This window comes from Psittacula echo (assembly GCF_963264785.1).
Source record: "Psittacula echo genome assembly, chromosome: 3".
In the NCBI taxonomy this organism is placed as follows: Eukaryota; Metazoa; Chordata; class Aves; order Psittaciformes; family Psittacidae; genus Psittacula; species Psittacula echo.
The window spans coordinates 9,432,186-9,459,486 of record NC_137736.1 but is presented as its reverse complement, the minus strand read 5'-3'; the positions used below and the strand labels follow the sequence as shown (position 1 = coordinate 9,459,486).

The 27,301-nt window shown below is 45.8% G+C and overlaps 1 protein-coding gene across 3 annotated transcripts; it reads left to right on the top strand.

Moving 5' to 3' along the window:
- ATP1A1 (ATPase Na+/K+ transporting subunit alpha 1) lies at positions 1–27,012 on the top strand. 3 transcript variants are annotated; one of them, XM_080613081.1, is made up of 23 exons: positions 1–261; positions 7,308–7,412; positions 8,681–8,740; positions 9,688–9,891; positions 10,225–10,338; positions 10,861–10,995; positions 11,191–11,308; positions 12,855–13,123; positions 14,147–14,345; positions 15,732–15,841; positions 17,307–17,441; positions 17,946–18,138; positions 18,600–18,775; positions 19,312–19,448; positions 21,299–21,449; positions 21,985–22,153; positions 22,769–22,923; positions 23,267–23,390; positions 24,181–24,326; positions 24,449–24,579; positions 25,147–25,248; positions 26,316–26,407; positions 26,840–27,012. In XM_080613081.1, the coding sequence occupies exons 1-23, from the start codon at positions 250–252 to the stop codon at positions 26,866–26,868; spliced, it is 3,066 nt and encodes a 1,021-aa protein (XP_080469207.1). In that variant the 5' UTR covers positions 1–249; the 3' UTR covers positions 26,869–27,012. The 3 variants fall into 3 exon arrangements, 2 of the variants coding, with proteins under 2 accessions (XP_080469207.1, XP_080469208.1); XR_013956422.1 differs by lacking the exons at positions 24,449–24,579; positions 26,840–27,012 and having other exon boundaries at positions 26,316–26,397; XM_080613082.1 differs by lacking the exons at positions 24,449–24,579; positions 26,316–26,407; positions 26,840–27,012 and having other exon boundaries at positions 25,147–25,723.
- Positions 27,013–27,301: the final 289 nt, after the last annotated feature.

Sequence of the window (27,301 nt, the reverse complement as noted above, 5' to 3'; positions counted from 1 at the left end):
TTCTTTATGCGGCGGGAAGCCGGCTGCTCCTGGAGCTGCGGGTGGCTGCGGCCCCAGAAAGGAGCGAGCCGGGTAGGGGGAGAGGCGAAGACAGGAACCGAGGAGGAGGAAGAAGGAGAAGAAGCAAACGAGCGGCGGCCGGGGTGCTGCTATTGTTCCGCACCTGCCGCCGGCCGGGACACGTGGCGCCGCCGCTGAGTCCCGCTCTTCGCACGCAGTCGCTTGACCCGCACGCCGTTGCTCGGCATCATGGGCAGAGGGGTGAGCGGCGGGGCTGGCTGGGGAAGCTCACGGCCGGGAGTGGGAAATTCAAGGAGCCGGACCATGGCTGTTCCCCATTCCCCTCCAGCTGCGGCGGGCGCGGCTCCGCTTTGTCTGTGTCGGCGAAAGAGGGGGTGAGGGGGAGGCCACGTCGTGGTCGGGGCGGGCTGGTAAACGGTAGCGGCCGTTAGAGGGCGTCGCCGGTGCTGCTGCCCCCGAGCAACGCGCCCCGGCGGCCGCCAGCCCGCCCGCCGCCTCCTGGAGAGGAAGTAACGGGCGGGGCGGGAGGCGCGCACGGCGGGCCCTGTCGCAGACATGGCCGCGGAGGGGGCCCGGTGCCGGTGAGCCCGGGGGGAGGTGTGTGTATTGTGGGGAGGTGCCGGTTCAAACCCGCCGTCTTCCTCATTGCTGAGCTCTCCCTCAGAGGGGCCTCTTGCCTCCCGGCCATGTGGGGCCCGCAGCCCCCGGGGCTCGTGTTATCTGATGCCCTTTTGGAGCTGAGCTGCCGAGCATGGCTGCTCCCGTGTCTCCCTAGGAGTACTTTAGACTTGTTGAGACGGGAGGGCCAGGGAGGGGAGGAGAATTGTCAAGACTATTAGGATTAATTTTCCTCTTGGTAGCAGTGAGGGAGTGATGGTGGTAGGAGGGTGGTGATCGCCCCTGACTTTGTTGTGTCTATGCTGTTAATGGGGGTGATAAAAGCCTCGCGGAAGGCCATGGCACGGTTTCTGCCCAGTACCAGCGTTATTTCTACCTCCTAGCCCGCAAGGAGTTCTTAATTCAGATCATACCTTTTAACTAACGAAAAGTGAATGTGAAGGCTGTTGAACACAGGAGTGAAGACTTTCTGGAGTTGGGTGTTGTGATCAAGCACCCGTGTGTGGAGCAGCAACACCTCTTAGGTTGCTTCAATTTTATTTTGTTTTCAGAAAGTAAAGACCGGTTTCTGGATGTTACTGTTTGGATGTTTTCTTTTTCCCCTCCATTCAAACACTTCCCTGTGTATCCTGTATAGCTGGAGGTGTGTAGACTTTTGTTTACTTTTGGTTTAGACTCATTCCTGGAAAATGCCAAATTTCTCTACTCCTCCAGGAGAGGGTGAACCGTGCAGGGCCTTGAGATGCAGAGGTGGTAGCCTCATTCCTGCCTGCAGGTGTTCTGTGCTTCCCAAGCGCTGTTCAAACATTGACTTGACTTTGCATTGTCCTCATCGGTGTGGTACAACAGGCGGCAATGTTGACATAACTGCCAGAATAGTAGGGGAGCTGCAAGAACATGGCTGAAGGGACAGTTACTTGGAAAAGGAAATTGTGAGGAGGGAGTGGGGTGGGCTTTTGGGATGTGTTTGTGTGTGTTTTTTTTCCTCAGTGAAGTTCTTTTGATGCTTAGCAGCCCAGAGTGATGTAGTTCAGTCTGGTGGGCAACAGGCAGTGTGCACAGGAAGAGGTCATCTAAAACACCGAGGAAGGATTTGGTCGTATAGCAGTCTTCTGGGTGCTTTAATTTGTCAAAGAAGCCTTGGAGTTATGTGTGTATGTGTAAGTGCAGTGAAGAAGGTTTTGGGGGTTTTGCATTGCTTTGTCTGGATTTATAGGAGATACACATGCCTTCTGATCCAGAAGACTGTTGGCTGTGTCTCTTCCATTTCAGCTTTCATAGGTTGCATGGATAATAAAGCAGCAGTTGGCCTGAAACTGAAGTACCCACATGAGGGATAATTCAAACAGTGTACAGCTGCCTCCGGCTTTCTTATAGCAAGTCACAAGATTTGTCAGTGAGAATGCATGTGGGTAACTGGGGACACCCTGGAAAATGGAGATGTGAGAGAGCAAGGCTTGTGAAAAAGGCAGTGTGTTGCTGCAACCCTGTACAGCATGTGCCTGCCCTGAGTTAGGGTGCCTGGAAAGGAAATCTCCCTTCCATGGGAGCCTGGGCTGGAAGAGAAAGTAGGAGTGTTGAGTGTGAGAGAACAAGTTCCTTGTCTCTGTGCCTGTGAGGAGAAGCCGAGCGGAGTGTCTGTTTTACTTTAAATGGTAACGGGACAAGGGGAGGGCTGTGAACTGCCCAGCTGTGGTGTTCAGCCTAAAAAGCAGATTATCCAAGGCGGGGTGTGTAGTGGAGGAAAGCAGACGGGATTTCATTTCTGTTCAGGGCTGCCTGGAAGCTGTCTGCAGGCAGCAGTGTGTTCTACTCCATCTCCCTGGCTGCACAGGCATAGCACACAGTCGTTAGCAGGTGCTTTGAGTTGCCTCTGGATTTTAGTGCTAACGCTTGAACCCCAGGTAAGGTTTTTTTCTGTCAGAGACTAAGGAAGGATTATTGCATAATGGACCAACTGAGGAGAAATGTTACGGATCAAAGCAGTGCTTATCGGGTACAATTAAGAAATCTGAATAAATTACTCTTCCACCACCTTTCTCATTCCAACTTTGTATCGCTGTGGCTGGAGGATATGCCTTTGCTAAAGAAAGCCTTGGGCCTAGTCAGCCCATGTTTCTGCAAAGAGTGGTGTAATGGGATGAAGGGTTTCTAGCAAGTGGTATGTCCCTGTGGATTATCCCACAACCCGGTGGGATCCTGACCTGAAAAGTGCAGAAGGTTGCTTTTCACCCAGGCCTTCAGGGAAACTGAAGTCACCAGCTCCTATACTGTGTCCAGGCCACTCATCTTCATGTGTTTGACAACTACTACTGATGTCTACTTTGATGGAAAGGTGTACTAATGTTCGAGGCAAAGAACTGTGGGAGATGACACTCTGTAGCTGGCACAGCATTGAAAAGCCAGGAAGGGCTGCTCAGCTGCACAGTTTGGTGGCGTTTGGAAAGCCAGCTCTGCATCTGGGTCTTCAGGCAGCTCCATGAGAAGTAGAGATGTTTGTCCTAATATCCAGAGAAGACTTAAGGTGTGTGGGTGCTCCTGTTTTTACCCTGATGATGAAAACATGTGCAAGGTTTAGATCCCTTGTGTTGGAAGGTAAACTTGTCCTTCCATAATTTGGAAAGTGGCACTGCATGCGCAATGAGCAATTACTAGCTGTTGAGTAAAACCTGCTTTGTACTGGCCTAGATGCTGTTCAATTGATGCAGTAGATTAGACTTTTGATTAAAGATAGGAGATTGAATGCAGCTCTTGGGAGGGAGTAAGAAGAATCCAGAGAAGGTATTCACATCCTTGCTAGGATTATATAGGGCCACAGAGCGGTATTTCCATTCCAATAGGCATAGTCTGTATCATGACTCATCTGGTTAATATATTTACTGAAGACTGTCTCATGAGGCAGCAGGACAGTAACTTTTCTGTTTTCTCTGCACAGTTGATTATAATGACATAAGTACTAGAACAGACCAGGCCTCCAGAGACTGTGTAATTTGTTCTGGCTCTTGCTTGATGTTTCTTCTTGGATTAGGTGATGTTAGAATAGTGTACTTCTGAGGCTGATTTGCACCCCTCCCTGGTGCAAATGGTTTCCTGGTCAATCAGACCTTATGTTGAGAATATCAGCCACCAATGGCTCAATTAGTCCAGAGTGGAAAAGCATAAGCTGTATCTGACAGATAATAGTTTTTTCTGGAAGCTGTATGAAACTTGTTACGCTGGTATGTACAAATGTTGTGCTTAAGCCAATGGGGGGGGAAACACTCCAAAGCTATGTTGTTCTTTCTGTGGCACTTTTGATGAGTCAGAATTCCTAGGCCAAGTCAAGTAACAGGGGTGACATTTCTGATGAGACAGACCTTCCTTTGTGTTCAGGCCATGTGATTGTTTCTCAGCAAGATGTGGCTCTGGAGTACCGTAAACTTTCTTCTCATTGTATGGCAGGAAAAGGAGGGAGAGAGCAGGGAAATCCTGCAGTGGTGAGGGGTGGGATGAACCCCTCGTCCCCTAGCAGCCTGGCCAGCACTAGCCTTTTGTTGAACGGTTGGGCTCATCTTGCCAGAAGGGAGGCAAAGGCCATGAAGGCACAGAAAAGGGGCAGGACTTTGAGGGATGTGTCTAGATCAGATTTGAATGATGAAGCAGGAAGTTTCATACTCTGTGTGGAATGATTGTATGGCAAGAGCTGAAACCAATGCTACTGACTTACCTTTTGTTTAAGGGTGAGATGCAGTACTAAAGCAACAGAAGGGAGGAACTCTGAGCTCCAGAAGATGGATTCTATTAAGGCTCAGTTACTTGGGTGCTTAAAGAAACAAGTAATTCTGCTTTCTGTCTGGACTGCAGCTGATTGCTGGGGGTTTTGCTCGAGTTTTTTAAGCAAATCATGCTTAAACAAGAGCAGTGAACCTTTTCATGCTTACCCACTTGTCGTTTGTCTCTGTAGCTGAAAGATCTAAATGCCTACCACCCTGTAAGCTGAGTAAGTTTCAAAGAGCCAGGAGGCTTTTAGGTCACCAGGAAGAGCTTGCCAAGCTTTTCTTGGGGGAAAGGGATGAAGCTGAAGGTGATGGACTGTTACTAAAGGTACCAGCTCCTTCACTTTTGCTAGAAATCATTTATTGCCTAGTGCAGTAATCAAGAAGCATGTGTTATGTGCAGGACTGTGTTTGGACTTGTCTGCTAGAGCTCTAGCAGAAATCAAGAGTTGTTTCCTTTGGAGACTGAATGAGAGAAATGCCTCATGGTGACTGTTCATGAATTGCCCCATGGCAAATTCTTGTGATGCTGGCATGCAAGAATCCTGCTGATTTAAGTTCTGTGGCTTTCACTTCTTTTTTTAATGAAGTGAAATGGGAGGTTTGGTACAGGAAAGGGAATGTCAGGAATGCTGACAGTCTGTAGTTCTGTGTCCTTTTCCTGGATAAGAGGAGGCAAACGGCTCAGCTCCACTTATTCAGAACTTGTTCCATTGCACAGCTCTATAGCTGTATGCAAGGCTGTGGGGGATGCCAAGCCTGCTTTTACTGAATAGGGCAAGAGAGAGCTTCTGTGCATGTGAAATGTATGACTGTGGCTGCAGTGGTGTGCACAGAACTTTCTCAGAACAATAAAAATCCTCATCCTGATGTAACTGACAGCTGCTTTTAGAAAGGTCATGGGGTTGGTTTTTTTCTGTTTCCCCTTTAGCGTCACTTTTGGTTTTGGTTTCTACTTCTCTTGGAGTAAATAATAAAACTTTCCCATGTTTGCTGCTCAACAGGGCAGTTCTTGCATCCTAACAACAGTTTCTGTGTCCAGATAGCTCAGGAATCCAGTTTGTGATTCGAGGTGCTCATGCAGAGATCAAGCAAGGCGATGCCTTTGAAACCTTTCCTTAATCGTGTTAACAGTTTGACTCTGGTGCCACTAACTGCTGTTTGATCTCAAAAGACTTCTCGCGGAGGTCATTGGGTGAAAATCTCATCACATTAAACTTGGCAGGGATGTGGTAGGTCCCACACAGAATGAAGGGAAGGGAAAAGTTGCTATTGGAGGCTTGTGAGAGGCTGGAAATGTATGGAGTACTTGATGAAGGAACTGCGCTGCAAGGCTGTGGTGGTGCCTGGTTCTGGTATCTTCCAGGGTGTTCAAATGTCTTGCAGTTTAGGGTTATTTCTGCCTGTAATTATTCTGTACTTTTTAATCTTTTAAGTGATGTTTATATGTGCTACTTCACAATTTGTCCTTAGGTGCTTGTTTACCCCATCATTACAAGATCTAACTCTCTGCATGATTTCATGCAGAATTAACCACAACAGAAGTGAATGAAAATCCATCTGAATAAAGAAGCTTTAAGCAAATCATCTGCTCTGTGAAGAGTAAGCAAGATTGAGCACAGACTGGATTTGCAGAAGTTTACTATGGCTTTGTATACCATTCTCAATGGTCAAACTGCCATAAATTGAAAGCAAATTTCTGTTGTGTAACCAGCCAGCTAGAGTGCCAAACTGAAAAAGAAAGTGTTGGAACTGATCACCCAGATTCAAGCTCAGTTGATAGGCTGCTCTCTGCCAGAGGATGTGGAAGATTGAGAGGGGGAAGGAGGAGTTAAAGCCTTGAAGGGAACATACTTGTGCACACAAGTCTTGGTTTCTTCTGCTCTTTCAGCTTGAGCTGGGGCTTGCGCATAAAGACTAACTGAATAGCATGTAGCTTGCTTTCTTCCCAGCTGTATTTGCACAATGTCTGGCTTTAATCTGTCAGGGATGCTGTTGAGCAGACTTGTCTGCTCACTAGCTCATGTTTTTTTTGGGTTTTTTTTATTTATTGAAGTGGCTTATCTTTCATAGAGTCATAGAATTCTTTAGGTTGGAAAAGACCTTGTAAGAGAGTAGAGTCCAACCATTACCCCAGCACTGCCCAGTCCACCATTAAACCATGTCATTAAGGGCCGCATCTACATGTCTCTTCCATATTTCCAGGGATGGTGAATCCACCACTGCCCTGGGACTTGACAACTCTTTTGGTCAAGAAGTTTTTCCTAATCTTCAGTCTAAACCTCCCCTGGCGTAACTTGGGGCAGTTTTTCTTGTCCTATCACTTCTTACCTGGGAGAAGAGATCAGCCACCTCCTGGCTCCATTCTCCTTTCAGGCAGTTGTAGAGAGCGATAAGGTCCCTCCTGAGCTTTCTCCTCTACAGACTAAACCTCCCAGGTCCCTCAGCCGTTCCTCATCACACTTGTGCTGCAGGCCGTGCACCAGCTCCATTGTCCTTCTCTGGCCCCGCTCCAGCACCTCAATGTCTCTCCTGTAGTGAGGGGCCCAGAACTGAACCCAGTATTTGAGGTGCGGGCCTCACCAGTACTGAGTGTACACTCAATCCCCTCATCTGAATCATGGATAATACTGAGCCCTGGGGAACATCACTTCTGACCAACCACCAGCTGGGTTTAATTCCATTCACCACCACTCTTTAGGCTTGGCTATTTAACCAGTTTTTTACCCAGTGAGGATATGAGCACCTGTTTTTCCAGGAGGATGCTGTGAGAGTGTCAAAGGCTTTAGTAAAGTCTAGCTATAAACAACTTTAATAATCCATAATAATTTTGTCTGCCTGTCAGTATTGTGTGTATGGTTAGTGGTACTGCTGTAGAGGCTGTTTCTAATGGTATTGTGTCTTCTCTTTCAGGCTGGAAGAGACAAGTATGAGCCCACTGCTACATCAGAGCATGGCTCGAAGAAAAAGGGGAAGAAGGAGAGGGACATGGATGAGCTTAAAAAGGAAGTCACAATGGTAAGAGTGTAGGGCATGGAAAGAGCAGCTTTAAGAATAGGCACATGGCTTTGGGGGAAGTGAACAATGTGGCTGATGTGCCGATAGCATGGTGTAACTGAAGGCACTGATATCCCTTCTTGTCCCTGCTGTCTCCAAGCCAGTCATGCTGCATATGTTTTGGCATCAAGACAGACACACAGTAGGCCCTGAAACATCGCTTCTTGAAAGGCACTTGACACAGAACCTAAGTCTCTGCTTTGCCTTGTTAGCCACAGCACAGTCTAGCTGCATTTCCCTAGCCAGGCAAGCAGCCTGGATAGTAGTGGTGCAGGCTTTATTGTGCTGTCATGTAAGACTGCTGTTTTCATTCCAGCTGAGTGGAGTCTGTAGAGCTCCATTTACTGCTGGCCTCTGCTCAGACTGACCTCAGTATTCCTTCTAATCATGTTTGAGGCTGTTGGGAGTCTCTCCCATCCCCATCTGTGAATGCTGGATGATGCTGTACATCTGTCTATGAGTGTCATCCAGCTTAGATCTGCTCTTCTTGAAGATGATGCAGATTTTGTTTCTGTGCTGTGATTTTGATTCTGGGCTTTCATGTTTTTGGACCCTCTCTTAGGATCTTTTAGGGAAAGAGAAATCTAAAGCTTGCTCATAGGTGAGATTGTGCCTGGTAGCAATGCTAACTTAAAGTATCTGCTCCCTCCAGTAGAACCTCTTCAGTGAGGCAGTGCTCTGCACCAACATGATCCAACTGAAAAATAGCCTGGCTCTGAAAAGGAGCCTCTTGGTGGGAAGAAACACTGCTTAAGCTGGTGGCATTACTTAAAAATGTGTGAAACTACAGGGTTAATATTCTGTACATTCTGACCTTCCCTCCCAACTCCTTTCCTTCCTGCCCCCAATCCAAAAAACCAAACCAACCAAACAAAAACACTCCACCAGAAAGAAAACCCAAACCAAAGAAAAAACAAAACCCACTGAGACTTCACAGAATCTTCTGGGAGTATAAAGGCAGCACTGAAATATAGTCAGTTTGTTTGAAAAGCCATCATGTCATTCCCAAATAATCACAAGAATGCTTAAGATGGGACCACTTTGAGTTGCAGAATGAGATAGAGATTCTCTTCACAGAGAAGATGTGTTGGGGTCCTGCTCTCCCATTAGATTGTTACAAATGGGAAACCTGGGGTAGAGGATGGAATTGCTGAGTTCTTGCTTATCAACCTGCAGGGACCGTGATCTCTTCTCCCCCACCCAACTGCAACTATTTTCTTGTCTTTCAGGATGACCACAAGCTGAGCCTTGATGAGCTTCATCGTAAATATGGAACAGACTTGAGTCGGGTAGGTAGACTTTGTTTTCCCTCCCTCCTTCCCTGATCTGAAAAGGAACAGTCTCGGTTCAGAGCACTTCACAAAGGGAGATCTGGGTGGTCTGTATTTTTTTTGTTTAATCTCCCCTCCTCCAGTTAAGTTTCCCAGGCTTTGGGAGAACTGTTGAGCTCACAAATAATTCTCTTCATCCTCCCACTGTAGAGCCTGGCTGCAGTAATTTAGTGACTTTATCTGAATTGTTCCAAGGTCAAGTTGATCTTTGGATTTATGTTTGGCTTTTTTCCTGAGGAGTTTATAGTAAAGGCAAATGTTTGTTAAGTTGCAGATGTGGTCTAGTGAGCTAGCACATACCTACAGACTTAATGGTGGCTAGTAGCAGTTAAAATATTACCTTTTTGTAGTAAGAGATGTGCAAATGGCCTAACTAGCCTCAAAGTCCAGTACAGAAGCACTGCAGTGGCTTTGCACCTTGGCTGTTGTTTGCTTTGCTTAATGCATTTTTTTTGCATGGTTGTGTATAGCAACAAGTCTGCTCTTACTCTATAACATCAGACTTGCTTATTTCTGTCAAAGACCTTGGCTTCTGAAAGCTGAACTTCCTGGAAAGCTAATCCAAAGTGTCATCATCTTTATGGCCCCCAGCTTTCACTTGTTCCATAATTTCATAGAATGGGCTGTTCCTCAGATCTCAAGGTCTGCTGCTGTAGCCTACTTGTCCTGCCCTTCTTCAGTGTTTGTAGCCCCGTGGCTTCTCCAGCAGAATTCAACATACTGTAGCTCCTCTTCTTGAATTTGGCTTTCACATCCTGCACTTGTGTTGCAGAGCCCTGGCTGTTGTGGAGATCTTAATTACCTCTTAGCATCTCCTTGTTGCTGTGGTAGAATAGGAACAAACTCGGAGCTACTTTCCCCAGATGGTCTTGCCATGATGCTTATAAAAGGAACCTCTCTTCTAGGGTTTAACTTCTGCACGTGCAGCTGAGATTTTGGCTCGTGATGGCCCAAATGCCCTCACACCCCCACCCACCACTCCTGAATGGGTAAAGTTCTGTCGGCAGCTCTTTGGAGGATTCTCACTCCTGTTGTGGATTGGTGCTATTCTCTGTTTTCTGGCTTATGGCATACAAAGTGTGATGGAGGAAGAGCTAAACAATGATAATGTAAGTAAAAATGTCAAAGGCAGGCTCAGCAGCCTCTTTGGCTCAAAGCAGATTGACTTCCTTTAAGCATTCAGTCCAGAAGCTTTTCCCATAACCAGGGGAAATTCAGTGTGTGAGCTTAACATGCCTTGGAATGCTTCCACATAATGAAATGAACAGCTTTCTCTGTGTTGTGTTAACACTAGCATGTGGACAGCCTTTGTGTACAAAATGTACAGAGACTGCAAGTACCTCCATGCTCTCTAATAGGGCACTCAAATACCAAGCAGTTTATCTGAACTAACTGCCTCTCAGGCAGATCATCCTCTGACTCACTTTCTCTGCTCCTTGTAGCTATACCTAGGTGTTGTGTTGGCAGCTGTGGTTATCATTACTGGCTGTTTCTCTTATTACCAAGAAGCAAAAAGTTCCAAGATTATGGAGTCCTTCAAGAACATGGTGCCTCAGGTATGGAATACCTCATTTCCTTGAGATCTGCCAAGCTGTAGTGTGCTTAAGGTTATTAACTGTTTTAAACGTTGACTTCAATTGCAAAAGGCCTGCTGTTAGTGTGGGTTACTAGCTCTTAATTTTGAGGGGTCTGTGAGACTCCTTCCTTTTTATGCTCTAAGTAGCTACTCTAATATGCTGGGGTACTCTTGGGTTCTACCAGCTTACTGACATTCATAGGACACTTCCTCTATTGTCTGAGGAGCTCAGTAACTGGTGTGATAAGTACTAAAACTCGGATTCCTTCACAAACGGTTTGTATCATAACTATCTTACTGTCACCTTGGCAACAAGGAACTTCAATATCAAGAAAACAAAAATAGCTATTTTCCTTAAATAACATCCATATTGGAGATAAATGTCTTAGTACAAGTAGAAACCTTGTAGAGCCATAGCACAACTATTTTAAGACACTCAGATCTTTTGAGCCCCTTCTTAAGAGTTGTATTTTACATAGGTTGTTTCTTCACTGTCTTTCAGCAAGCTCTTGTAGTCAGAAATGGTGAGAAGATGAGCATAAATGCTGAAGGTGTTGTAGTTGGAGATCTAGTGGAAGTAAAAGGAGGAGATAGAATCCCAGCCGACCTTCGGATCATATCTGCACATGGTTGCAAGGTACAGCAGTGACAGGCTCTCTGAAAGCTTCATTAAGAAGGGTGATGAGTTGGTCTGGTTTCAAAGAATGTCTTCTATGCTGTCAGTGGGTGATGGAGTGGAAGAGAAGGGAGGGGAGTGCCTAGTGTTTTACCTGCTTGCATTGCTGAAGGCATCAGCCTGCTTGTGTATGACAAAGTGTTCTCTTCCATGTAGGTGGATAACTCCTCACTCACTGGTGAATCAGAACCTCAGACCAGGTCTCCAGACTTTTCCCATGAAAATCCACTGGAGACCAGGAATATTGCCTTCTTTTCCACAAACTGTGTGGAAGGTATGTGACTGTCCTACTTCCTTAAAGTATTGACAATGCTAGTGATTGAACTGCAAAGATAAGCAATGCAAATGCCCTGAGTTCAGTTGGTAGCATACTCCTACCATGCAAGAGCAGGCTGGAAGTTCCTAGCAAAGGCTTCGCGTATTCCAACTGCAGTAATGTGCAGTGACCCAAGAAGACTCCACAGCGCTGTTGTTCTTTTCTTCTCAGACACACACAGCTATGTAGTGTGGTTTTGAGCATGACTGCCTTACTACGGCAGCATTAAAGTGTAATAATGATATCTTATGATGGGTAACGTAATGCAAAGCAAGATGGTTAAGTAGAGCTGTAAGGAATTCTACAGCTGCTGCAGAAAGCAGGAAATTCAAACATCTCTGGCAGAACTTCCTGTTGCAGCTGAGTATGATGGTAGGCAGTCTTTGTGCTGAAGCCCGGAGCATCTTTTCCACTTCCACAGGGTGTCAAGCTGTGACTGTTCAGTGATGGTGTAGAGTTCTCTCAGGAGAGGACTCCTATTGTGTCATCTCCTGACAGATTCTCACCAGCAAACTGTTCTCTGCTTTTTTTGACCTGTCTTGGTTTAAACCCCCCCTTTTCCCCCTCCTGCTCCTGGAGGGAAGGAGGGGAGAATCGAAAGAATGTAAACCCCACAGGTTGAGATAAGAACAGTCCGATAACTAAAGTATAATACAAAACTACTGCTACTACTAATAATGATAAAGGAAATAACAAGGGGAAAGAATATAAAACTGAAAAGGGAAGGGGAAAAAACACCAAGAAACACAAGTGGTGCCCAGTACAATTGCCCACCACCTGCTGACCAATACCCAGCCCAACCTGAGCAGCGATCTGGGCCTTCCAGGAGACTCCCCCCCCCATTTCTATACTGGCCATGATGTGCTGTGGTATGGAATACTCCTTTGGCTAGTTTGGGTCAGGTGTCCTGTCTTTGCTCCCTCCTGGCTTCTTGTGCCCCTCCTCACTGGTAGAGCATGAGACTGAGAAGTCCTTGATGGGGCAACTGCTACTGAGCAACAACTAAAACATTGGTGTGTTATCAGCATTGTTCTCAGGCTGAAGTTGAAAACCCAGCACTGCACCAGATATTGGGAAGGAGACAAATAACTGTTACAGCTGAACCCAGGACACTAAACCTCAAAGAAAAAAAAACACGAAACAATACAAAAACAGCCCAGCCAAACTGAAGGATATTCTTTCTCAAAAGCCTTGGGGAGAAAAGAGGATATTGTCTACTTGAACTTGGCTTCTAATTCCCTGCATTTGGCACTTAATTCCCTGACATGGAAGGGAGAGGGCATACAGCTTGACCAGTCACATGAGAATCCTGTGCAGCACACTTCCACATATTTCTCGTTCTGCTAGAGATTAGGAAACGCTGCAGTGGGAGGCTTTGGCTGCTGTAATGCCTACCTGCAGAATCTTGGGCAAAGCTTGCTAAACTCTAGGACAGGCCAAACAAATGCAGTTTAGCGTGTTTTGGGAAGGGTTTTTGTGTTATAACACCTCTCTCTTTTTCTAGGTACTGCCCGTGGTATTGTCATTAGCACTGGGGATCGCACTGTGATGGGCCGTATTGCCAGTTTGGCTTCTGGACTGGAAGGGGGCAAAACTCCAATTGCCATGGAGATTGAGCACTTTATCCACCTCATCACTGGAGTGGCTGTGTTTTTGGGTGTCTCTTTCTTCATTCTTTCACTCATCCTTGAGTACACGTGGCTGGAGGCTGTGATCTTCCTCATTGGGATCATTGTTGCCAATGTCCCTGAGGGGCTGCTTGCAACTGTCACGGTGAGTGAAGCTCGGAAAAAAAGCTTGAATGAGTTACGTATATGGCTCATGAGGAGGTGGAGTGCTTCATGCTCAGTGTGCATTCAGAGGTAAACACTAAACTAATAGAAGGTACTTTGTGGTGAGTGGTAGTGTTAGGCTTTCTAAACTTGGTGTATTCAGACTAGCTGTCCAAATCAATGTCAAGTTCTGCAGCTCTTTTTCTAATAAAGATTGGTCCCTAAGATATACCTGCACAGAGGCTTGGCTTTGTAGAACTGAAATGAGCAAGACTGAGAGTTCTGGACTTGTCTTTTCTGTGGCAAGAAGGGGCTTTCCTGTTACAACGGTTTCTGCACCCAAGTGCACACCAGCCCCTCCAACCTTGAAGGGCTGGTGGAGCATCCTGCAAGTTTTGCTCTAGCCTCAGCTTTTGATCTGGGACCTGGCAGAGGTTCTTGTAAATTTGGTTTCCAAAAGACATAGTGTGAGAGACCATAGTGAGAATATCTAGGTGTGCTCAGCTGTGGAGGACGTTGGCAGGGCTAGAGGCTTCCATGCAGCCTGAGGAAACAGAGCAGCAACTGAAGCAGGGAGTGAACAGTTGGGAGGTAGAACCAGGTAAGAGCCTCTGGCAAGAAGGGGTAACTGGGACTGCTTGTTTCCTACACCAGTAAGTTGCAGCCCTATCACTAAAGCTATTTTGGGCCTTCTCATATGTGGCCTCCCTCCATCTATTTTGAGAATTCCTATGATTAGGGAGCTGCAACTTTAAGTAAAATGTTACTCCGGGGCATGTTATTTCCTTCCGAATGCCCTGAAAAGTGGGAAACTGAAGCCTGTGAGTCCTTTTTCTGGAAGCTTTATGAGGAAAATGTCATTTAAGCTTAGCAGCTGGGCCTAAATGCTGCTGTTTATTTTACACTGGCAGGGTGAGCATGGAGTTAAGGAATTGCTGCAGGCACATAAGCAGTTTATCATTCCATGCCCACAGTGAGTTGGGTAGCACAGTCACATCTAACCTGTTTTCTTCTTTGTCTCCAGGTATGTCTGACACTAACAGCCAAGCGTATGGCTCGTAAGAACTGCTTAGTGAAGAACCTGGAGGCTGTGGAAACCCTGGGCTCCACATCCACTATCTGCTCTGACAAAACAGGCACCCTGACACAGAACCGCATGACTGTTGCGCACATGTGGTTTGACAATCAGATTCATGAGGCCGATACTACAGAGAACCAGAGTGGTAAGAACATCTCTTTGTGCTTGAGGCATTTCCCTGGGGCTTCTTACACACCTGTACTTCTATGAGCCCATGTTTCTAGCTGTCCAGTCCAAGTGAAGTCCACACTGCAAGGACTTCAAACGTATGATCTACAATGAGCATTAAAAGACTTATGGTGACACATAGACAGCGTTGAGTTTTTCCACAGTTCTTTTAATCCCTAAACTCCACATAGGCTGCTTTTGCTCAGGGTTACTCCACTGGAATTTGAGTCTCTTGAGCGTTCAGTGCTTTGTTTGTCCTGTGTGTAGAAATATTTGCTGTTCTGTACTTCAGAGTAGCAGATTATTTTTGCTAAAATATATCTGGTGGAGTTGCCCCACCTTAAGTCTTGCTGCAAGTGTGGACAGCAAAGGTGTTGACCTTGGTAATAAATTGACCTGGATGTAGATGAAAAATTTCCCATGTTGAAATAGATGGCTGCCTTTAAACAAGGGTTTTCCCAAAACATCCTGGTTGTGTTTGCAGAGCAGTAGTAATGAATGCAAGACTTCTGCAGGAAATTTCTTCTAGATATTGATAAGAATCTGAAATCTCAGTGTGGTGTGCAATTGAGAGAGGTATTTACCTCTCCAGAGCGGTTCAGTACAACCAAATTCAGGAGTTTCCTAGCTGTCATCTACCTTGTGAAATGTAGTGCTTGCAACACGTTATTAGCATAAATATTTTTCACTGGTGCTACTGCACCCTGCCCCAACCATTCCAAAACATTGTGCTTGTCTGAACCACTTAAAAAAAAGCTGCTTTATTGGTCTTTAACAGTAGTACATAAACAGTGCTATTTGGAAGCACTTGGTTTTGGCCTGGCAACAGTTGGCTTGGCTGCAGTAGAGATAAGCCTAGAAGATTTCACTTCATGGAAGATGCATTAGCTTATCAGCTAACCTGCTGTTCAGTTCATCTCCCTTGAAGCCAATTTAAGGGTCAGTGTGAAAAAAGCAGTATCTTTCTTTAAAGATTATTCATTTGGGAGCTATTTCGTCCAGTTCCTGTGTGATGGATAAAGTGAGACAATATGGAGATGGAATTCAGCATCCCTTAGTCAGGCCTCTCTGAAAGAATGTTATCTGTCCAAAATTCGTTGGCTTTGTCAGCATGGATGCTGCTGTTAGTGGAATCTTTAAAGCAGAGGTGTTCTCTTGCACTGTTGCCATTCCACCCTCTGGTCTTAAAACAGTCAACTGCTCATCAAGTACCTGGGAAGGGAGGAGGTTTGAAAGAGATGTAGTGTGCTAACAGGCTTTAAGTGTTCCTGATTTCTGAGGTAAAGGCTTCTTGCTCTTGAAACTATGGGATTTCAGGCTTATTTTTTGAGGGGTGGACTTTTTGACATTCTTTTACTTTCAGGTGCTTCCTTTGACAAGAGCTCAGCTACTTGGACTGCTTTGTCCAGAATTGCCGGTCTCTGCAACCGTGCTGTGTTTCAGGCCAACCAGGAAAATATACCAATTCTTAAGGTGAGTTCCTAAAAGAAACATAAGTCCTGTTCCCTACCACTGCCCTCCCATAATGGTAATGAGATTACATCCTGTGGGTGACAGGAACCTGCAAGTAGAGGTTATCTTAATTACATTAATTACATTAATTAATCACTCTTAATCTTTACTGCAGTTTGGTACTGTTATAGGAGATGGGACTGGGAAGATACATTTCCCACAGCAGACTCTGGACATCCACTGATAGTCTGTGTGGGAGGTCAGATGCTTCAGACATGTTTAGGAAAGACAAAAAAGGTTTCCTAGGCATTTCCCAATGTCTGGCTGTTCCAACAGTCTCTATCTCTGGCATTTGTACACTTAAAAGCTACAAACATCCAATTCTGGGAGCTCAGAGTAGTAGACACCAGAGCTAGGGGAGCAGCAGTCATGAGAGACTGTCTTTAGCCAGTCTGTTCTCACTGGCAAGTCTTGGCTTTTTTTAAGCTTTGCTGGTTCAGCATTGGTGCAGATGCCAACAGAACATCAATTCAAATTCGTGCTTCTGAACTGTGACCCAGCCAGGCCTGAAATTAACTGTACAGTGCTTATCTGCCAAATACTAGTCATGTTGCTTAGTAAACTTCCCAGGGGTGTTCTGGTACTCTGGTAATAGAAATGATGGAACAAACTATTTTTCCCTAGCACTCCTCTGACTGTAACTTCAGGTCATGTTCTTTAGACCTAAGATGAAGAGCTGGAGTTCTTCCCATCTAAGGAAGACTTGGGAGGGGGGAGTTTTGAAAAGTCTTTAGATACCAAAAAGCAGTAGAAAAATGGGAAGAAAGGGGAGGAAGGAGGGGGGGGGGGGGGGGGGAAACAACCACAAAACCAAAACTCAACAAGAAACACCCAAAAAAACCCCTAAAAATTCTCTTGGCTAGAGAGACCAGAAGGGCAAGAAGTCTTAGTTTAAAATGCAGCAAAGGCAACTCGAGCAGGACATTGAGCACACACAGATCTCAAGGGCTGAGAACCCCCATCTACAATCTCTATCAGTGCCAACCTAATGGGACAAGAGATGGGGACAGATTAAATTTTCCCTGCCAGAGGCTCAATAAACTGATCTTGTGTTAGGGTGGGAAAGCACATGCAAGTGTCATCGGTCTTCCTGTCACATTTGCTGTTCTTTGTGGCAAGGAATGTACATAGTTAAAGTTTACCCTCCAGCCTCTCTTTCGCTGGCTGCATCTGGTTATCTGACTTTCTCTGCCCTTTTAAAGGGCTGCTTGCCTTTGGCACCACAAGACTACTGCTGTCTCAGAGTGGGAGGCCTGTCATTCTGAAATGCAGTATTTGTCACTAGATAATAGAATTATTTATTCACTCTCATATCGTGTTACATAGAAGCTGAGATGAATACACCTGAGATGAATACATGTTTCTTTAAAAATATCTGTGGTGAGTTTGCTGGGATGTATGCATTGATAGTTGTCTCTTTCCCCAGAGAGCAGTGGCAGGAGATGCCTCTGAGTCTGCGCTTCTGAAATGCATTGAGTTGTGCTGTGGTTCTGTCAAGGAAATGAGAGATAGGTATCCCAAAGTGGTGGAAATACCATTTAACTCTACCAACAAGTACCAGGTAAGCATGTGCACTTAAGGGAGAGCTGCTATGTGAAGCACTGGTGTAAATTTGTATGCAGTGTGCCTCAAAACATTTTTTGGCACTAAAATCTTGTCTAGCCATTATATGCTTGTAGACTATAAAGAGCTTCTGGAGCTGCCTTGACATTAAGATGTCAGCTGCTGAGAAAGGACCAGACATGTTTCCAACCTGTGCAGCAGTAGCGCACAGAGAATGGAAGAACTTGAATCTTGGAGTAGAAATGAACTGCTTGAAAATGACCTTAAAAGGTAGAGCTTGGATGCAAAAAACGTCATTGCAACATCTGTGGTTATATGTTAAAGAATACATAGGAATTTTCCGTAGTTGTTGAACCTATTTAAGGTGCTGGTAAATGGAAACTAGAGCAGAATATCACAAACTGTTCTGAGCTGCTGTAATGGACAACAATTGAGTGATGGGGATTACTTTTGACCATCACAGTACGTGTCTATAGCACTAGTTTTATTTCTTCCACCCTAGCTGTCTATCCACAAAAATGCAAACCCATCAGAATCCCGTTACTTGCTGGTGATGAAGGGAGCTCCAGAGAGGATCTTGGATCGCTGCAGCACCATTCTTATTCATGGCAAAGAGCAACCACTGGATGAGGAAATGAAAGATGCTTTTCAGAATGCCTACCTTGAGTTGGGAGGCCTTGGGGAGAGAGTGTTAGGTAAGGAAATGCAACCTTAAATTGAAAAGATATGTCCCTCGTGCTCCTGTGTAAAGTCCCCATAGATTTAGTGAAGGGTTGTACTCTGTTCCTGCAGTGTAACCATAGTGTTGAGTCAAGGTTGCTTCAATGCATATAGGAACAGTTCTGCTTTAGCCTTTAATCTAAAAGGAAGCCTGCAGGGTCTTATCTTGCCCAGCAGCTGGGTCTCCTAGATCAAAATGAAGCAAAGCATTTGGGGCCTTCAGTCTCCATGGGGACACATGGATTTGGTCCACTGCATGTGAACCAAGCTGTGCCTGGGCACCTAGCAACACCTATTAGTTATCAGAAGATGAGTGTGACTCCTGCCTCAGTAGCCCTGTTGTTATTGTGCAGCTGTTTGCAGAAGCAATAAGCATGTGCTGTCTCTGCCTCCTCATGTGTAGTAACAGAGTAAACATGGATTTGATGTGTTACAGGATTCTGTCACTTGGCTCTGCCTGACGATCAGTTCCCTGAAGGCTTCCAGTTTGACACAGATGAATTGAACTTCCCTGTAGACAAACTCTGCTTTGTAGGACTGATGTCTATGATTGATCCTCCTCGTGCTGCTGTGCCAGATGCTGTTGGCAAATGCAGAAGTGCTGGGATCAAGGTAGTTTGTTCCTGGGTTGACAATAACTTTGCTCTACGCCTGTGGATGTTTTTGTATGGCTTTGCTCACTCTCTGTGTTGCTGCAATGTGAGTGACTGAAGTATTGGTCAGGATTTAACTACTACTAATTGAGGTTTCATTTCTGAGTTAAATATGAATGATTGTATGTTTATGGACTGAAAATAGAGTTGGACTCCAAACTGACAGGTGCTGATGACATGGTGTCCCAAAGCAAGCATGTGATTTGGCTTGAGTATGTTCTGTGTGTCCCCCAGCACTGACTGAAATGAGAGTGCGAAGCACAGGCTGGAAATAGAACTGAATCTGACTTGAGGATTAACAATTTTGTCTTCCATTCACCTCAATCCCCTGCATACTGGTAACAGATCACTACCTGTACCTCAGGCTTGCTCTGTGCCAGGGCTCGCTTGTAGAACAAAAGCCACGTGGCCTTTCTGGTCTTAAGGGACTTGCCTTTGAGCAGTGTTGCTCTGCAGTACAGGCACGGCTTTCATAGCAGTCTGTTTGCATTTCAGGTTATCATGGTTACCGGAGACCATCCCATCACAGCCAAAGCCATTGCCAAGGGTGTTGGCATCATCTCTGAGGGCAATGAAACCGTAGAAGATATTGCTGCTCGACTCAACATTCCTGTTAGCCAGGTCAACCCCAGGTACTGACTGGTGGGGAAGGCCAGAGCTGTTCAAAGAATTGAGCATTTGCCTCTCTGCTTGGCTTGGATAATGCCTCAGCATCTCTCCCTAGACGTGAAAAGCTTAGCATCTGCTTAGCCTACCACGCTGTGGCTCTTCAGTGTGTATAATGGGTTATATGAAGAATGCACAAAGCTGTCCTGAGTGTGCATGTCTTGTAAATGGGAAGTAGTTAGAAGTAAGGCTATACAGAAAGCTGGCAGTTTCTTCCATCGTTTCCCTGCCCCATAGCTGTCTGTCCTGATGGTCTGTCCTCCACTGGGGGAAGGAAACAGCTGGCTGAGTGAAGTCTTTTTTCCCCTGAGCTGAGCATTTGCCCTGCCTGGTTCATGTCACGGCACAAGCACCATGTACTGGCCTAATGTAGCAGACAGGGAAAAGTATCCAAAGTGGCATAGGGGAGGGGGTTGGCTGTTTTGGGACTGTTTTGAGCAATGATGCTGCAGAGCCTGAAATTGCGTCCCCCTCTGTTTCCAGATCTTTAAGTAGAGGGTGGGTTTAGTTTTGCCATCAGACATGTACTTAGTCAAGCTTATTTGGTGAGGTAACTTACAGGTAATGGGAAAACTCTGGTAAAAAGAAAATGGGTTGGTTTAGTCACAATCCAGACTGAATGAGCTACTGAAAGTAAACTGTTTAACTGTTTTATGTTGTTCAGAGAAAAGAGCTGCAATGCCTCTTAAACTTGATCATTCAAAGTCCAGTTCTGTCCCTCTTGCTCTCATACTCTCTTCTGGGTCTGATACCTGATACCTGCAAACTTTGACCACCTGCAGGTCAAAGGGAGCAGGACTAGGACTGGGTAGAGGAATTGATACTAGTCAGTAGCTACAAGGAGAATAAATGTGAAAATGGAATTCCTTCCTCACAGGGGTTAATGTTAGCCTTCCTAGCCTGGTGCAGAACTGAAGCACCCTCAAAAAATGTGCTTTGGCATAAGCAGGCTGTTTGCAGAATGGCTGGGCTGTCTGCATTGCTTAGCTTGACCCAGCCTGTGTTTGGGCTGGAGGGTAGCCATGTAGTTTATGAACTGTGAATAGACACCCTGTAGAATGAAATTGCTTGGGGAAGACAAGTATTGTGGCTGAATTCTACTCACTTCTCAAGGGTAACTTCACAACCTAGCAAAGCAAGCTGAGGATCACTGGGCTGTGTGACTGAGCAGCTCAGCAGCTGGCTGTAAGGGTGGGGAAGGAATTTCCCAGTCTAATGATGTCATGGGCTGTGTGGAGAGTCTCCTAGACCTATAAGGGATGGTATGTTGGGTTAGAGAGGTGGTATTTTGCCGTAGCATGCAGGGTACCAAACCAGTCTAAATATAACGCTGCATGCTTTTGTTGAAGAGTGTGAAATAGTCTGAAGTAACACAGTGTGAGCTCTCTGTGAAGAGCCACATGTAGATCATCAGTCTGTTGCGAATAGGATTGCCTGCAGAAGACCACAGCATGTCTTGTGATGTTGGAAGCTAACAGCCTGAGCCAGGGACTCTTTTCTTGCAGAGAAGCCAAGCTGTGGAAACAACTAGTCTGTGCCTTGATTCATTTTAAAAAGCCATAGAGCAAATTAGTCTCCCTATGAGTCTCTGGGGCTCTTTGTCTGTTGCTTGGCACAGTCTTTTTCTTTGTGTTTCCCATGTACTTTTTAAACTTGGATCATCCAACTTATGTGCAGAGTCTGCCTGGATTAGTATTTAGCACAGCAGGAACCAGTCGTTTCCTAGAGCACTGAAGAGCTGTAGTAGGCAAATACAACTAATGAGAAACTTGGTTTAACTTGTGAAGTAAAACAACATATTGTCTCTTGATTGCAGGGATGCCAAAGCTTGCGTTGTTCATGGCACAGATTTGAAGGACATGAGTAGTGAGCAACTGGATGACATCCTGACTCATCATACAGAAATTGTCTTTGCCAGGACATCTCCTCAGCAGAAGCTTATCATTGTGGAAGGCTGCCAGCGCCAGGTAAAGAGAGGGGAGTCCAAGGATTTCATGTGGAGAAATCCCCAGACATGTATATATAGCTACTAACCAGTGCTGCCTTCTGAGGTGGCAGGACTTAGTTCTCTGACTGCCATCTGATAAAGGGCCAGACTTAGATCTCAGCCTGTCAGCAGCCACCAGCTGCTGATGTCAGGTTGCTCTACAATACATAAGAGTCTTTCAGGAAAGTATCTCAATTTTGTATTGAGGCTTTCTTCTGATCCTAGAATGTTGAACACTTAATTCCTAAATGCTCTGGAGGTGCTTGGGAGAGGAGGATTCAACATGTTTATATATTGTCCAATATCTCCTTTATCAGAGAACCATGCTGCTCTCCAAGCCTGATCAGAATGGGGAAAAGGGGTGAGGGAGGACAAGGAGAAATTGGGGTCTCCTTCCAACAAAGTGAAGTAGTTTTTTGTGCTTCATCACCTGAAGATAGGAGAAAGCTTTTCTGCCTGAAACATGTTACATGATGATTTCATTTCAGTCTTTCTGTGCCTCTCTTTGTGATTAGGGTGCCATTGTAGCAGTCACAGGTGATGGTGTGAATGATTCCCCAGCCCTGAAGAAGGCTGACATTGGTGTTGCTATGGGTATTTCTGGCTCAGATGTCTCCAAGCAGGCTGCTGACATGATTCTGCTGGATGATAACTTTGCCTCCATTGTCACTGGGGTTGAAGAAGGTGAGTTTATAACATGTGTGCAGTGGTGGCAAAGTGGCATAATTCAGCAGTGCTACTGATTTCCTCTGGAATAGAGGTTTCTGGAGGGCTCTCCTGTTTTTTGAGCTTATCTCCACAAGTGCTTTCAAGGAGGGCTTTCCTCTTCCCTTCAGAAGTCTTCTCCCTTTCCATGGGACCAGCATGAGCCTTTGGGATGGGTAACTGGAGGAAACAGCTGAGTAACAAAGCTACTTTGTCCTTTTCCCTATCACGTGACCCTAGAGTCATCTTTGCCAGCTGAGTCTGACACATTTCCCTCCCTGATGGAGCAATAGCTCTCAAACAGGAGCAGAACAGAGGGTGCTTCCAGGGGCTCTTAATGATCCTCAGAGCTCAGGGCTTAATATCCTGCTGCTGTGTGCAGTGAACCCTGATTGCTGTGCCCAGAAATGTTACTCTGTATAGGTAATGCTGTGCATGGAGCACAGTCTCACCTTTACATGCAGGGAACCCCTTCAGGTTGCTGCACTAGCATTTTGCTTTTCAGTGTTAATACTGAAGCTGCCCATGTGCTACTTGGCTGCCTTCTGCTGATAACTAAGAGTTACATTAGTTGTTCTCTCTTCCTTGACACAGGGCGTCTGATCTTTGATAACCTGAAGAAGTCTATTGCTTACACCCTGACCAGTAACATTCCTGAAATCACGCCGTTCCTGATCTTCATCATTGCAAACATACCCCTTCCACTGGGAACAGTCACAATCCTCTGCATTGACTTGGGCACTGACATGGTAGATTTTATCTTTTTGTCTTGAGAAGAAATGTGGGTGTTCTTGGGGTACCCTAAAGAAAGAACAGGTGGAAGGAAAATGCTTAAATAGAGTTTTCTGTAGTGTTCTGATTTAAAATAAGTACCATTTGATACTCCTTGTCTTGTAGCTCTCTGAGTCCGAGGGCCCTTCAGTTCCATGTAAGAGCAAACTGGGAATGGGGAGGAGGATAAGGTCCTTCCTGAATACTACAGCTATGGTTTTTGGACAATGCTGTTTCTCAGGCAGAACATAACGGGGCGAGGAAGGCTATATGCAGTGGAGAATTGGAACTGTTCTAACAGCAGTCCTACTACCTCCAAAGGTCCCTGCTATTTCCCTGGCATACGAGCAAGCAGAGAGTGACATCATGAAGAGGCAGCCCAGAAATCCCAAAACAGACAAGCTGGTGAATGAGCGGCTGATCAGCATGGCCTATGGGCAGATTGGTAAGCTGGTCTGTTTTCTCCGGTGCTTATTTGAGCTCGGTAGTAGCAGGGATTATACACCACCCTAACTCAGTGATCGTTCTGCTTACCTTGGTAGGGTTGAGGTTTGGGATATGTGAACCAGAACCTTGGGCTGTTAAGAACTTGCTGTGATTCTGTCACCATATGCCACATAGCGGTGGCTTGCCCAGCTTGATCCGCTGAATCGCTTTCACAGTAATGTTGTTTAATTGCACAGTGCTGTAAAGGAACTGGCTGACAACCAGCTCTCCTCTGGTTCAGACTTGTTCAGCAAGAACATAGATCCCATTGTTAGTTTAATTAGAAGTAAAGGATTCTCTCCAGCATATCCCTAAACACACAGTATTAGGAGCCTTGATTAAAAGCAGCTACAGAGACGTGCCCAGTTTACAGGACAGGAGCTCATGCTTAATTGCAGCAGACCTTGGGAACCTTCTTGACTGTATTTTGCAAGGGTTGGGGGTGGGCAAGGCTTAATGAGAATACAAAGAGTGTTTTATCTTGTGTCCTTGAGTACTGTGCCATCACAGCACAGGGCAGAACAGAACAGAAGTAACTCTGTACGAGGTTGGGAGGAGAAGCTGCTCAGCAAGAGGGATGCAGCTGAGTTTGATGTTAGCAGGAGCTGTTTCTATGGCTGTTGCCTGGGAGACTGAGCCCCAGAAGGAGCAATTTTTTAGGTGTTTGGGGTCTCATGGAGACTGCTTTCCATTGTAATTGCACTGCACAGTAGCTTCATCAGTCTTGTCATCCTTTCTTACCTGTTCAGGTATGATCCAGGCCCTTGGGGGTTTCTTCACCTATTTTGTAATCATGGCAGAGAATGGGTTCTGGCCTTATGGCTTATTAGGGATCAGAGTTCAGTGGGATGACCGATGGATTAATGATGTGGAAGACAGCTACGGGCAGCAATGGGTAAGTTTTGAGGCACAGCTTATAGCCTGACAGCCAAAATACTAATGCCTGCTAAACTTGGTGTAAGTTCCAGAGAGCAAAGGCAGCATGTTTGAACCAATGCTCTCTGCTTTGGTTTCTAGACCTACGAACAGAGGAAAATAGTGGAGTTCACTTGCCATACTGCCTTCTTTGTCAGCATTGTGGTTGTGCAGTGGGCAGACTTGATCATTTGTAAGACCCGAAGAAACTCTGTCTTCCAGCAGGGAATGAAGTAAGTCAGGCTGTCCAAGGAGGATGTATTCTCCAGCACACAGTATTCTAGTTCTTCATCTCAGCAGTGTCTGGGCGTTTTGGCATAAGTCTTCAACAGTCTGGTGCCTTGGTAGTGGGTAAAAGAGGGAGTGGGGCTCTCCTTCTTGTCATACCTGCCGTGGTTGAGACAAAGTGAAATGACTTCTTCTGGCATTGTCTCTGGGAGCTAGCCCACCTCAAAGGACAGTGACATACTCCATTACACAGTTTTGTGCTGCAGCTTAGCAGCTGATGGATCAAGAGATCTGGTGGCACGAACCTCAGCCTCCCTCTGATTTGTGATGAAAGCTATTGCTGGTTAGTTGCTGACTTAGTTGTGATCTGGAATATCTTTGTCTGGAGACATAAAAGGCCTTTGCAACAACTGTGCCATCAGCTTTGATGGCCTGGTAGTCCCCATCTGATGGATTTCCGGGCTAGACCAGGATATATGTTTCTATTCACTACCATGTGGCAAATAGATTTTTTTTTTTTTTTTAGGATATCAGCTGGAAAAGTATTTTGACTGCTTTCCTGTTTTCACTAGGAACAAGATCTTAATATTTGGTCTTTTTGAGGAGACTGCTCTGGCCGCCTTCCTCTCCTACTGCCCTGGCATGGATGTTGCTTTAAGGATGTACCCTCTCAAGTAAGTTGCAGCTTTTGTGCAGCAGGCTGTACCACAGAACAGCAGTGCTTGGGTGGGGAGATGGATAAAAGTGGTTATGAGCTTGTGGAGAATGAAACCTAGTTTTAACCCAGAAGAGCTCAGGCTGGAGGGTGCAAGTGATCCTTTGCTGTAGCGTGGCACACCAGGGGTTAGATATTCTTTATTGCTTATGGAATGTTTATAGGGAGCCTATAGTTCAGTGCCCCACTTAAAGCACCATAACCTTGGTTGTACCACTGTGCTGTAGTGCAGCTGCTGTTACACTTACATGGGGTATTTTTATGGGTAGGGAACTGCATCTCTAAAGACAGTTGAATTGCTCTAAAACATAGGCCAGGTGACTCTTTACAAACTGATGAGGATGGTGCCTTGTGCCTTTTTCTGCCCCCCATAGAAATAGTACTAGTAATAGAGTCTCTGGGAAGATGCTGCATAGTGCAGATGACCAGCTTTCCTAACAGTGGGGAGGGTGCCAACATCTTAAGCATTGCTCAATAGCATTGCAACATTTTATTACAGGGTTTAGTCTCAAACTATGAACAGCCCTCTAGCTTCTGTGCCATGAAATTTTCATGGCAAAAAGATCCTGGTACACCAGGAAGAAGTGTCATCTAGAATTTGGTTCTGAAGTGCTGGCCTTTGCCCAATGCCTGCAGCAGCTAGATGTTAGCACGTGTAAATCATAAGGCAGATGAGTGCAGTTCAAGTGAGCAGGGCTGTGGGCACAAAGGTTATGTGTACTTGGAGGAAATGCTGCTAGATTAATAGGTGGGGAGGTGCTGGTACAGAGAAGCACAAAGGTGCTGTGACGCACCTAATGTTGGAATTAATAGCCAAATAGTGGATTAACCTATTGCAGCAGATAACTTGGTGGTAATTCTTGGCTTGGAGGGTTCTCAGCTGAACCACAGCTTTGTGGTTGCTGGTGCACTGGCAGGCTGGGACATGCCAGCCTTCCTGCATTCCTCTGTGCCATGAAGTCAGAGCTCTGCTAGGCACAGAGTATCTTTGCTGCCTGCGTTCTTACAGTCTTCTCTCCGATACAGGCCGACCTGGTGGTTCTGTGCTTTCCCATACTCCCTCCTCATATTCCTGTATGATGAAATCAGAAAGCTCATTATCAGACGCAACCCTGGTGGTAAGAACATGATGCTAATCTGTGTGTTTCCTTCCCTGCCTCCTCAGGCTGCTGAGCTCTGACAGTGTTCAAGGACCTCCACTGCAGACACTATGCAGTGCTGTGTTTTCCCTTCCTCAACACTAATGGTGCAGTTAGTTCAAATTAAGGACTTGTTGTTCCTCTCCCTGCATTCCTGTGCAGCATATGAAAGTACCAGTGCACTGATAGAGATGGAAAAGACTGGTAATGCTTTGGGTAATTCTAGACAGCTGGAACAGGGCCTGAAAGCTTCAGCACATCAGCAATTTGGCAAGACTTTTCCATTGTGGTGGGTCACTTCCTAGTTCAGGTGCTACACTACAAGTTTGCAGAGCCTAAAAGGAGCTCTCATGAACCTCCTAATTACTCTGCTTTAGGACTAACTCTGCTTTCTCCTTTCTCTTCTCTTAGGTTGGGTGGAAAAAGAGACCTACTACTAAAAAGCGCCTGTAAACCATTCCACGCACAGCCCATGCCACCTCTCCTCCACCTCTCCACCACCTCCCCTGTGTGCGTACTTCATTTTCGCAAGCGCAGAACTGTGCTTGGGCAGGAGTGAGCTGAAACTAAAGGAAACCTGAAGAAACATGGACTGAAGGAGAAAGCAATGGGGGAGGTTGGGGTGGGGGGAGTGTCTGACCATCAGTCCATGGGGATGAGAGTTTGAGTAGTTTTATGTGCCTTTTTGTTTTTGTAAAAGGAAACCGAAGATTTTATATGTGGATTTTTACAAATAAAGATGGATTATAAGAGGATGCCCCCACATGGTCTTAGGTGGATGGTTTTTCTCAAGGCAAAAACTGGGTCAGGGCAGCCTCCCTTCCCTGCTGAGAGTGTGGTGGTGACCAGCCCTTGGTGCTTCCCTTTTGTATA

Bases quoted from the DNA above. Each gene is read 5' to 3' on its own strand.
- ATP1A1 (XM_080613081.1), top strand. The intron at 7,413-8,680 runs GTAAGAGTGTAG...CTTGTCTTTCAG, and splicing joins TTAAAAAGGAAGTCACAATG to GATGACCACAAGCTGAGCCT. The intron at 21,450-21,984 runs GTAAAGAGAGGG...CTTTGTGATTAG, and splicing joins TGGAAGGCTGCCAGCGCCAG to GGTGCCATTGTAGCAGTCAC.